Genomic DNA, 13,105 nt, shown 5'->3' with positions numbered 1-13,105 from the left:
ATCGCTCTCTCCTTCTCCTCTCAATTGATTCAAAGGGAAAAACTATGATTTCCTCTTGAATTAAAATTATTAGAAAGTATTTCTAACACTCAATATATTCATACAACTTTCACAAAGCATAAACCCCATTTTATAATTGGTTGACAAGGCTTGAGAAGCTAATCTAGGGGCTATCATTGCTACTTTGATGTGTGCTTGTAGTGGACAAACTAGAGGGATAACATTTTGGGTCCTAAGAACATCTTAAGATTACATCAATTGTGCATCAAGAGGTTAGTACCTAAAAATCCCTCTTTTAGTTAGGGTTTAATTGAATTAAATATTAATTCATAATTTTTAATGGCAAATGAAATTTTAATGTATACTAAAATATGTTTTGGTATACAATTGGGCATTGAAAATTGATTAGGATCATAAGATACTTGGTATGGTGCATGTAACCTTAGAAATAATTTTTGAAATTCAAGGTTCTAATGCGCAATAATCACGCTTCCACTCATTCACAAGGGACAAAACTGTAAGGTCTAGTAGGCAAAAGCGGATAATACTATCCAATTCTAAGAATGGCGTTACATTAAAATTATAGATATTCAAATTGATAAGTCTAAAAAAAACACACAGGATAGACTTTATCAAAATATTTTTTATATTCGTTTTACAGTTTATAGGGGTGTGCAAATGGTCGGTTTGGTTCCGAACCGAATCGAATCGATAAAACCAAAAATCGAAAATAAAAAATTTTAAAAACCGAACCAAACCGATTAATAAGAGAAACTGAACCAAATCAAACCGATAAATATCGGTTCGATTTGATTTTAAACAGATCAAACTGAAATTTATAAATTGAGCATTTGATTTTCAATTGGATTTGGTTCGGTTTTAAACTGATTAAACCTAAATCTTATGGTTCGGTTCGATTTTCTTTGATTTCCTTGATATATATATTAATAATTTCAATTCGGTTCGATTTTTTTTATTTTTTATGAAAATAACCTAACCGAACCGATTAACAGAAATTATTAAAATTATAAATCGAATCGAACCGATTGAGTTTTAAAATCAAACTGATTAAACCGAATGGGCTCGATTCAATTTGATTTTTCGGTTTAAACCGAAAACTGCTCTCCCCTAACAGTTTATAGAACACTAATTTCTTCAGGATTCATGGCTACTCTTGTAACAATGTTTCCTTCAAATTCTATCCCTGAGAGTGCATGCGCCTTAATTTAATGACTAATAGAAAGTTTATAGAATTAAAATAGGAAGGTGTTTAACTCACTTTGAAATAAAATAAATTAAATTGTAATCGAGCCTTAATTTTATTATAATTTTGACCTCTTATGTTCAGACTTAAGAACTCCAAAATCAAACAAACAACGACACTTCAACTACATATACATCATTAATTATTTTAAAAAAATTCCCTTGACCATCAAGATACACTATGGAATTTTACTTGAACGGATCAGATCATTCTACAGGTCAATTGGAACAAAACATGCTTCTCACGTTGCATCCTTTTTTTTTTAAAGAAAAATTACAGTAAAACAGTATTAAAATTAATAAATTAGGAATGGTTGTTATAAAATAGAACAACCAGGATCTACCACCTTCCTCAGATCTCCTCTCATATCATACAGTAGTTGGTTGCAACTCCCACCATATATTGTCTTTATAAAATCTTGAACTAATTTATCTTAAAAGAATAAATTTAATAATATTTAAATAATTAATTAAGGTTCCCTGAGAGATACACTACCATCCATATCCAAATACATAATTATAAACATTATCCTTTATCAAATTTAATATCATATAATGTAATTCAAGTACTGCCTATCTCCATTGACCTACACAAATATAATATACAGTTTGCCATATTCTTTAGTACACAATTAATTATTTGTTTTCTTCTCTGCATTATAATTGTGTGTGCCATTCAACTCTCCCATTTCTTTACATAATTGAGAAGAAAATTGCATTATTATAATCAACTTTCATATCTCCATTTTCGGTTAAACAACTTGAAATCTTGCTATAATTTTTTTCCCCATTTGCATGTTTTTTTTTTTTTTTCAAGCACTGAACACTGATCAGTTCTGATGAAAATTTATATCTAATTCCCAACCCACTTTTGGGTACACATCAAGTACCTAATTAATCACAGGTTAAGCTTTTACAACCACTTATCAATGGGTGATTGGACCTTTCACGCAAAAAAAAAAAAAAAAAATTGCTGAGGAGCATAGTTTTTTGAGGGCTCGCAATACCAGCTAGCTAGCCAAAGTATTCAACTTAGCAAATCAATCAAAATAAATCGAAAGGCTCTGCCACTAAGAAACTGTGCGATATTTAGAGTAGACACATCACACGTGAAAACCATGAGAGATTTTCAATAAAGATTTAAGGAAGATTGAGCACTGTTCTGAAGTCGCAGACCATCAATTGCACGAGTGATTTGATTGTCACAATGTGTAATTTCAACTTGACCAAATGCTCTATTAACAATTCCTAGTCGGGTAGCCTAACTTTATTTTTAGTCTTGCTTTTTCACCCAATCATATCTAACCACGTGTGTGTCCCCAATCGTGGCTTCATGTCGGTCCAAGGGAAGCAGTGGCCCACAGGTGCCACCTCAGCATCAGGGTTAAAATTGTCAACTCGCTTTAAAAGTTAGGTTTGGTATGAACTTTTAACTTGGCTAATCACGGCTCTCCATGTGGACTAGTTTGGTTGCTTCTCCATCGGCAATGGCGGCACTGTCAATTTCCATTTTTTCTCGTATCTTGGCCGGTAGATATTGAGGTTGACCGTATTATTGAATCTCAGCCGTCAGATCACAGAATTGCCAAAATGATTGAAGTTCCTCAAAATAGAACGGCCGCCACGCGTCTAATTTGAATAATTTATTAGTTTCCCGGAACGGAAAGGGATCGACTTCAGTAGCTGTGGAGCTTAATTAGGAAAGTAAAACGTTAATTATGAGATTTCAACCGACCAATCACCTCTTTTTTCCAGTCACCCCCAATAGACATTTCAATGAAGTCTCAAATGGGTATTTGAGTACTTTTGCAATGGAGCAATTCAGAACCTCGCTTCACTTAGAAATGTGCTAGGAGATAAGCAAATGACACTAAATGATTGAAAATTATATTTTTTAGGAGGATATTTTAGTACTTGTGCATTTGTAGTATTCAAAATAGTTTGCCTAAACAAGTTAATAGTACAATTTGTGGTGTGTTTTTGAGAAAGGCCACATTTTGCTTTTAAAAAAATTGCATAACTTGCTCCTACACGTCTTTGGGACACAAATAATTACTTGTAATTTATTAATAATTATATTAGACGTGTCTTGAAGCATTTCCTTTGGTTCAAATTTTTCTAAGATATTGGTTAATGGCATATACGGACAAAATGACTAGTGGTTGGCTTAACCTATTCATTTGACAAGTCACTTTGGCAAAATAAATATGATTATTATTTCATTTTAAAAAATCAAAAAAAATTTTTTTTTTACACTTTTGTAGGAATTTCTTTATGTTTTTATTGGAGTTTCACATTAGGAAGTTAAAAAAAAATTAAAATAAAAATAGGCCTAATTGAATAAAATCTACTGATAATTTCTGGCACTTTCTAAATAAAAAATATTTCAGGATTATTATTATTTCTAATAGCTGAGTTTAAAAAAGATATAGGCCAAGTCCACTCTATAATGTGAAAAGGGGCAATTAAAGCCATTAAATATAGTATTGATCTTCAACCCCATGACGGCTATGGTTTTGGTAAAATTACAATAATTTGGCTATTCTTCCTCCTCGCAATAGCAAAAAGCTGGCTGCTTAAAGTCGCCCACTTGCTTCATCTCTTTTTTTTTTTTTTTATTTCTTTTCTCCCTTGAGAAAAAAATGGGTTGTGATTATGCATGAAAGCAGAGACACAAGCAATAATTGGTCATAAGAGGCCATGGATATTGTGGCTAGGATTCAACACTCGGGAAGAGGATGGTCCCCTAATCTAATCTTAGAATAGAAAACAAGAACTAAAAATGTCAGTTCCATCAAGGTAGAGCTAGCTTATGCAATGCATAGACTGCTACAGAAAACGTCAACCTAATTCAAAAGTTTCCATTGGTACAATTATTCAAAGATATTAATGTACCACATATCTTTCTAACTGTAAAATCTCCATTTTTGTGTTGTTTTATTTTGGGATTAAATGGTATCATATGTTAATTTTTTATACATAATAAATTCAATTTACTTTCGAATCAAATAAAAAAAAATCAACTATTAAATTTAATTAAAACTGAAATGGATCTGCAGTTTGAGTTCGATCTATAGTCCTCTAAACTATTGAACAACTATCGATTGGAGCTGTAATAGCGGGTGTGTTTGTATTGTATCGTGTGCTTGTTCAGATAGATTGGATAATAGCTGCATCAAAACAAAAGCTATATGAATATGATTAGTTAAATTGGGTACCCCTACAAGCTAAAATATATTGTAGAAAATAGATAGCTTTGGTTAAACAGAAGGCAACTAACATACAGACTTTGAATAAAACAAAAAGAGTTGCCATCTCATTTACATGTAAGGAAAGCATAGAGGGTGCTATGTTTGTGGTCAAATTAAATAGGAAAAAAACATTATAGAAAAGGTAAAGATTGATGATAGATAGATACAGAGAGAGAGAGAGAGAGAGAGAGAGAGAGAGAGAGAGAGAGAGAGAGAGATGAAAGCTTGAAACCACCAGCCCAAGTTGCCCTCAAAGGCACGCTTCTTTCATCTCCCAGTAAACTACTATTTATGGGGTTCTATTCTTCACGCCTATTTGTTTCATAACACCACCGTTCCCTCTCTCAGCTGCAAGCCTATCTTTGTTCTTTCATCATCAAATCTGCAATTTTAGTCTGATAACAGAACCTAATAGACGTTTTATATAGGATATTTGGTTTTTTGCTCTATTTTCCTTTGGAAGAGTTTACCTTCTAGGTCCCTTTTAGGTTTGAATAAATTATAGTAAGAGTTGTTAGAACAAGAGAGGTTTGATCAGGATTTGAAAGGTATGGAAAACAATTCCATGCCCAGTAGGGATGATGAGCAGATGGAATTGCCTCCGGGATTTCGATTCCATCCAACTGATGAAGAGCTTATAACCCACTACCTGTCCCAAAAGGTTCTTAATAATTGTTTCTGTGCTAGAGCTATAGGTGAGGTAGATTTGAACAAGTGTGAGCCTTGGGATTTGCCTCGTAAGTCTCTGTCCCACTATTTCCTCTGTCTTCTCTGTTTCTTTCATTTATGGTAAATTTGGTTTTTGCTGGTGGATTATGTTCTAACCTTATGGTTATGTTTGTTTAATGAAGGGAGGGCCAAAATGGGTGAAAAGGAATGGTATTTTTTCTGTGTTAGAGACAGAAAGTACCCAACTGGTTTAAGAACAAACAGAGCTACTGCCTCTGGCTACTGGAAAGCCACAGGCAAAGACAAGGAAATCTACAGGGCTAAAACCCTTGTTGGAATGAAGAAGACTTTGGTTTTCTACAAAGGGAGAGCCCCTAAAGGAACGAAAACCAACTGGGTCATGCACGAGTATAGATTAGAGGGAAAATACTCGGTGTATAATCTCCCTAAAACAGCAAAGGTCTTGTTCTTCTTCTGTTTCCCCTGTTTTACTTTGTTTTGTTTTTAGTTTACTATGCCTTCTTGGTGCTGCTGTTGAATATTGATGAGTTCTCTTGCTTTATTTGCAGAATGAATGGGTTATTTGCAGAGTTTTCCAAAAGAGCTCTGGGGGAAAGAAAACTCATATTGCAGGGTTGGTGAGGATGAGTTCATATGGAAATGAATTAAGGCCATCATCTTTATTGCCTCCATTGATGGATTCTTCTCCACATAACAGTGAGACATGGACTTCCGAGGACAATACTTCTCACGTGACCTGCTTCTCCAAGCCAATGGAGGACCAAAAAGCCAAAGAAGACATGTTTGATAGCTTCGACAATACTTCTTTTCTCTTGGCTTCTACGTCTTCTTCCTCCCCTTCCTCAGTTCTGTTTTCAAAAGCCTCTCTTCCAAACTCTTACTATTCCTCTCAAATTTCACCAAGTTTCGCAAACTTGCAGTACCCAAATTCTGCTCTGATGCCAGAACAGTCCATCTTGAAGATGATGCTTGAAAACCAAGGACCAAACATGAAGCAGGACTCCAAAATGGAGCTTTCATTTAGCCCGGATATATCTTCTGTGGTAATCAACCCTGAACTGGTTCACAGGTCCTTTGAGGATCAAAAGGCTCCATCAAGTTCTGCTGGACCAGTAGGCCTTGATTGTCTGTGGAGTTATTGAACTTAAATTAGAAAAAAATATAAAATATATTGAGCTGTCATTGCTGTTATATAAGTGTGGTCTCTGTAAATATTCCCTGCATCCAAACGATAGGAATTCAAGGCTTTGCATGTAGCATAAGCTATGAAGTTACCCTTTTTTTTTTTTCTTAGATTTCCTACTATCCATTAAATGCACCCTAGTCTGTCCATGCCCCATGTCATTTGCCAACCTACTTGTAAAAAAAAAAAGAAAAAATTGTGCGCTAGGGAAATTAATATATTTAATTGTAATTGGTGTTGCAATTCTTGTTTATTAGTTAATTTGCTATGTGATGATACCATGTGAGTTCAATTCACTATGGCATTAAGTTAAAATCTAATCATCGAATGTAAAGCTCATAGATGACACAATAAAAAAGTATTTATATTTATTTGTGTATTCAATAAAAATTAAAATAGAAGAATTATTAATATTTTGACCTAAACCTTTTAATTATATTTTAGTATAAAACTTAAAAATTTAAAAATTAAATCATAAGCACTTAAAAAAAAATCAAGTTAAAATTGATGACTTTTTTTTTAAATAAAAAACAAAGATGACTTTTATTATTTTTTAAAAAATAACATAATTCATTAATTTCTCATGTTATGTTAAAATTAATTTATTGTGATAATTTCTTTTTCTTTGAAATCATTTATGTCACCACACCCCATAGTATTATGATAATTATTAATTTTCATCATCACCGTTATCATTCACGTGATCAACATGCAACGATATAATTTTGTAGTATTAATTAAAATACTATTTTATCTGTCAATTTATTAATATTTTCGTATTTAATAAAATTTATTAATTTTAATAATAATTTAATAATATAAATTATTTAATTTTTAATAGAATAATATAAACAAAGGATATATTAAAAAAATATTACATAAAAATTATTACTTTAACTATATCAATATTTTTTTAATTTATTTAAAAATAAAAATAAATTTATCTTTACTCGATGGAGGGACTATCGGAAAATAAATAAATGCATGGGTTAGATTCCAACTAAAAGTCATGAACGATTAAGAAAAAGGTGACAAAAAGCACATTCCACCTCCTTCATGATAAATCAAATCACTTTCCATTTCCAAAATCACTTCCCATCTCTCATTCCTAGCTTTGTACTTTCTCCTTTTTTTTTTTTTTCCTTTTAATTTTAACATTTAAACTCTATGCTTTAATTTGACTATCTTTAATCATATTATTAACTAATTCAACCATTTCTCATTTTCTTTTTTTTCTTTCTTTTATACTAAAAAAAAACCTTGAAATTTCTCGCGAAATAAAGATTGTATTTTTTTAAAAATTAAAAATACTAATTTCAGAACAGAAGACATTAATTAGAATATATTTTATGAGCTTTTTTATTAAAAAAAAAATCAGATTCAAACAATTTGGAGGAATGACTTTTGATAGAATTAAGAAAGTAGTGTAACTAAGATAAGGTGGTGGAAGTAGCCCTTTTTCCCCTAATCTTGGAACTATGCTGCTCTTATCCGTTTGGCTGATAGTGGTGAGCCTTGAGCGTGGCGACGGCCGCTTGGGATTTCTATTTTGCCACCTGTTGATATATATAAACCTTTTCATTAAACCAAATCAGCGACCAGAACATCTTATGAGAAATCAGAAGGGATGGGACTTCACTATTGAAAATTTTCTTAAGGACTTACTGTCATAGCTAAATAATAAACAATCGAGTTTGCTGAGGCGATAAAGCAAAAACTAAGATTGAGAAAAAAAAAAAGAAGATGATTAATCGAATATTCAAAACTCAAAATTGTTATTTTGTGTGGTTGGGAGATATTACTGGGATGGGTCAACTGGACAACTCAATTTGGAGGCCTTTAATTAATATTTTGTTTTTTTGAGTCTACGATTTGATTTTACTTGGTAAGAGAGTTTCTTCGCATTTAGTTGTCTCCGCATCTTGGAGAATTGCTTCTGTGCTAAGATTGAGAAAGCATTCCTGAAAGGTTATACCATCATGAGAGCTATGCGGCAGCCTTCTTTTACTGGTGTAGACTTGAGTTTATTGTTTTGCTGAGATTTTAGAAGTTTGTTTTATTGTGCTAGAGTTGTTGTGCTTGAATATGCCACTTTGATTGCTTCTTGGTTGTCGATATTTGGCTTCAGTTTTAATTCAACTCTCAATGGTGACAAGCACTCGAAGCCACGAGTGCTCTGTTCAGGACTCCTACCTGTAGTCCTAACATTTTTAGGATAAGGTGATTTGATTTGGGATTTGATTTCTAGTTTAGCTCTTTCACTGGTTCAATTTGATTTGGATAAATAAGCTTGCGGTAAGCTATAATTGGTGGGCTTTCTTTTTCTCATCAGTAATTTATATTATATTTTTATATAAAAAAAACAAATATACACATAAAAGTATAGAAAATATTGTATTAATATTCACACTTAAATAATTACTGACTGAAAAAAACTTTAACACATATTTATAAATTCATACACACACTCAACTACAACTGATACGAGAGTACAAAGATTTAATCCTTAATCCTAAGCATATTCTACATGAAACCTCAGCCGGACCACACCAGTCAACTCAAATCAATTCAAGGCCTATCATATTTTTTTATCAAAAGAGATAAATACACGGTGTGAAAGTACGAAAGCTCTCAGTGATTTATGCTATACGCAAGTTATAATTATTGCTGGAACACAAAAAGCCAATTGGTGAGGAGGGGAGGCCCTCCTCACTACTCAACTATTCAAACGCCTGATACTTGTAGGTCCCATCCCCCGTACTTTGCACTGGCGACGGGGCCCCCCTTCATGGTTACGTCGCAGGTCCCATCCCAAGTCGTGCTTGTATTTTTGGCAGAGGAACCATTTCTTCTATGGCTCTTTTATTTGTGGATGAGATGCTTCCTGTATTGTAGGTGATGTGTTTGATTCCTTGCCCCAATCATCACGCTCACTCAAACAAAGTTTTTTTTTTTTTTTAAGTTAAAGATCTAAAAATATTTTTTAATATACTTTTACGAAAATTAAAAAATGTGTATATTTAATATAAAATTAAATTAAATTAAATTAAATTAAATTAAATTTATATAAAATTATTTGAATTTTTTTTTTATAAGGCGTAAAAATGAGATGTGCTAAGATTTATATCGGTGAATAAAGAGCTTTTTATTTTTCTTATTAAATTTATTTTATAAAGAAATTAAATCCGATTACAGTATAAGTAGGATTTTCAGCTCATCATGAAATGCTTATTGTATCAAATAAATGAAGCTAACTATTAGATAGGAGTTTGTAAAAAATAAAATTTAAATATCAATCTTATTTAATTTATATTTTCACTTTTTTTAAATGAATAATTATACAGAGATAATCGATACCTTCTAATGATAATTTAAAACAAGAAGCAATTGATGTAAATATAATAAATATTCTGTAAAACCAACAAAAGTTTAAGTACATATATCATTTGTAATAATTAATATATATAAATCGTATGTCTTCATTGCTTAAGATAAGAGAATTTTAAGCTATCTCTATATATTTGTATAGACTTGTTTTGAAATAAAACATTTATCAAAAAAAAATAATTTAATTTTTATATATTTTTTTAAAATTAATTTTTTATATTAAAAATAATTTTTTATTTTAAAAATAAAAATTAATTAATTGAATTCCCATAAAATTATAATTTCAAAATCAGAGGATATAGTATTGTAGATTCGATAATTTTATTGGAAAAAAAAATCGATAATTTTATTTAAAAATATTTTTGATAGGTCTGGCCCGTGATTTAATTTTAAAATTAATAAGGAAATAGAGGCTTAATTTGGGCCCGGCCCTTGGTAGGTCCATATCAAAAACTGCCAACAATGGCCTAAGGGGACTAGATTTGGGCAATATACCTTTGGGTCTTTGGCCCAAATTAAAAATCTAATCAATTCTCTGCTTAAATGATTGTTTTATTAAATGTTTAATAGTACCGCTGCACTTTTTTTCGATATTTCAGGTATCCCCAACCGAATGAACCTTGTTCACGATTGGTCAGCTTATTAATGGGCAAAGCCTTTCCAATGATATCTCCTCTATTCACAATGATTGTACACTTAATCTCGTTTAAGGGATAAAATTATTAAATTGCTTACACTAAATATGATTAGTACTATAGTTAACATACTTTAGAAATACATTACTCATTTTTTAATTTTTTAAAATGTTAGAGGTGAAATATTAAAATTAAGTTCAATTAGTCAAATAAAAATTAAAGAAAATTTGTGCAATTTAAATGATAAAATAATTAAAATGAGTTTCCTTAATTTGATAAAAATAAATTATTATTATTATTATTATTATTATTATTATTATTATTATTATTATTATCAAATTATGCTTAGTCCTAGATAAAGTTGTGACATTATTATTGGTCGTGGAGTACTAGAGGGCTCTATTAGTCAGTAATTGAAGTCTAAAGAGACTGATTTAAATAGAACCATAGTAATATTTTTATTAAGCATAGGAAAGCATGGGTCTTTGAATTATCATTTGATAACACAGACAGTGAATTAACAAATGTTATTAATTAAGGTTAGATGGGGATGCTTAGTTAATGTTTATGGTTAATGGGTTTGACGTTAACAATTCATCTAATTGATCGTACACAAATAATATCCATCATAGTAAGTATAAATCTTGTCACACTTCATGGCTAATTAATTTAATGGTTCAATTTCTTCATGGAACAATTAGCCGTTAATCCTCCCCATTAAATAATATTAAAGCTATAGTCTGCATAGAAAAGGCAATTTTGACCTTGTTAAGTTACAATTTTAAGGTAGTGTTTTGATATTAATTAAAATATTACTTTTGTTATTTATATTTTTTGATACTATAGTGTTTATACTAATATTTAAAAATTGAGAGAGCATTATGATTAAGATCAATAAGATAATATTATTATTTTTATATTTAACAGCTATTTAATAACTATTTTTACAAAACATTTTTATTTTAAATTAATATATAAATAATTAATAATAATTAATAAAATAATTGATAATTATTAAAATAACTAATATTACTGAATAAGGTATTTAGATGTGACTATTAATTTTACATGAGTACAAATTTTTTAAGAGAATTCGAGAAAAAAAGAAAATTTATTAACATAAGATGGTGGGGGGAAATTAAAATCACCAACAAGGCATAATATAATTAATCTCTGTATCGCAAACCAGATTTGATTACTTGTAAAAGATTGCAAATTATTAAATGAAATCACATGAATTGCTTAATTAGGCTTTATAGGCAGTCAAAGTGGTGTCCTTGCTTAGATTTGTGTGCTTGTCCAATTAAGACTTTACCTCCCAACACTTCTCTGTGTGTTGTCAAAGACACAAAGCGGTGCCCCTTTTCACTATTCCCCATTGCTATAGTGGCTCAATTGGTGGGGTTTCAACTATAGAGACTTTTCACAATAATTTGCGTCCACCCATTCATTACACATACACATATATATTAACTTTTTTTTTCTTTATAAGTAATAAAATTTTATTAATAAATTTAGAAAAATTTAGCATCGACCTTATCACTTATATCTTCAATAAGTTACCTGAAAACATTCAACTCAAACCGATGACATATTAAATGAAAAAAACTAACAAATTTCGGTAAAAGACTTAATACACACAAATAAAATTGAAATCCAAACAAAGAATAGGAAAACAATGGCATGAAATCACAATCCTAAGAACATGAAACTATAAAGCTAGAACTAACGACGCAAACCAAATCAACAAGCAAGCCAAAGCAGGTCAAGGACGCCCAGAAATGATAGACGAGACGGTCACTGAACAAATTAGCAGTGCCCAAAACCAAACCAACAAGTCAAGACGAGAATTAAAACAACTATAACTAATAGAACAAAAGAAACAGGGTATCACAATTATAACCCCTGAAAGCTACATCCAACCAACGAAATCCTCTGAATGACGCAATCCTTACTTTGCTAAAGCATCTGTAGTCCAATTTGCTTCTCTAAGAACATGTTAGATGTAAAAGCAGGGAGAACTTTTAAGTTACACGCAATAGAGTAATAAGTTGCAGCAAGTTTCCAAGGTTGCAAGTTTGGGGAAGATATCCATGAGACTGCGACCAGTGAATCAAATTCCAAAATAATCTCTGACTTTGAAGACCATATTTTGGGTTTAGAAATTAAAAGTTTCAAGCCTTGTCAATGGCCAAGAACTCAGCTGCACTGGAGTCTTGATGTCCTACAAAGTAAGAGAACACGCAGAGGAAATTCCTAGAAAAATCACGAAGCACTTCTCTAATTGTATTAGGGCTCGGTTTACCAAGAGATAAGCCATCAACATTCCGCTAAAGCCGATTTGGGGCAAGAGGAACTAGGCCAAGAGGGAGAGATATTGGATTAACACGACTCCTATCAGCTGGTAAAAAAAAATAGCCAAATTCAAGCCAATATAAGAAAAATTACCACCAATTGCTTTCATCCACACAACTACACGGTGAAGAAATCAAAGCGCAAAGATCCATGGTGGAGAAATCTTTATCATTAAATACTTGCTTGTTCCTAGTGAGCTAGATAGACTACAATATAGCATAAACTAAAGAGACCTAGAACTTAGCTTGGAATTTCTCAAAATATAGCATAATTAACTTTTTTTTTTCTAAAGAAATTGACGTACAAAATATATGGAATGAAATTAACTAAAGAAATTTCTG

General features: G+C 31.2%; 1 protein-coding gene across 1 annotated transcript; it reads left to right on the top strand.

Moving 5' to 3' along the window:
- The first annotated feature begins 4,747 nt into the window (after positions 1-4,747).
- Positions 4,748-6,640, top strand: LOC110640278 (NAC domain-containing protein 100). Its single transcript, XM_021791517.2, has 3 exons — positions 4,748-5,251; positions 5,366-5,643; positions 5,753-6,640. Exons 1-3 carry the CDS (start codon positions 5,065-5,067, stop codon positions 6,344-6,346), a joined length of 1,059 nt encoding a protein of 352 aa, XP_021647209.2. The 5' UTR covers positions 4,748-5,064; the 3' UTR covers positions 6,347-6,640.
- Positions 6,641-13,105: the final 6,465 nt, after the last annotated feature.

Source organism: Hevea brasiliensis, chromosome 16, assembly GCF_030052815.1.
Source record: "Hevea brasiliensis isolate MT/VB/25A 57/8 chromosome 16, ASM3005281v1, whole genome shotgun sequence".
Taxonomy (NCBI): domain Eukaryota; kingdom Viridiplantae; phylum Streptophyta; class Magnoliopsida; order Malpighiales; family Euphorbiaceae; genus Hevea; species Hevea brasiliensis.
Note: the sequence above shows the minus strand (reverse complement) of the source record. Positions and strands in the feature narration are given on the sequence as shown.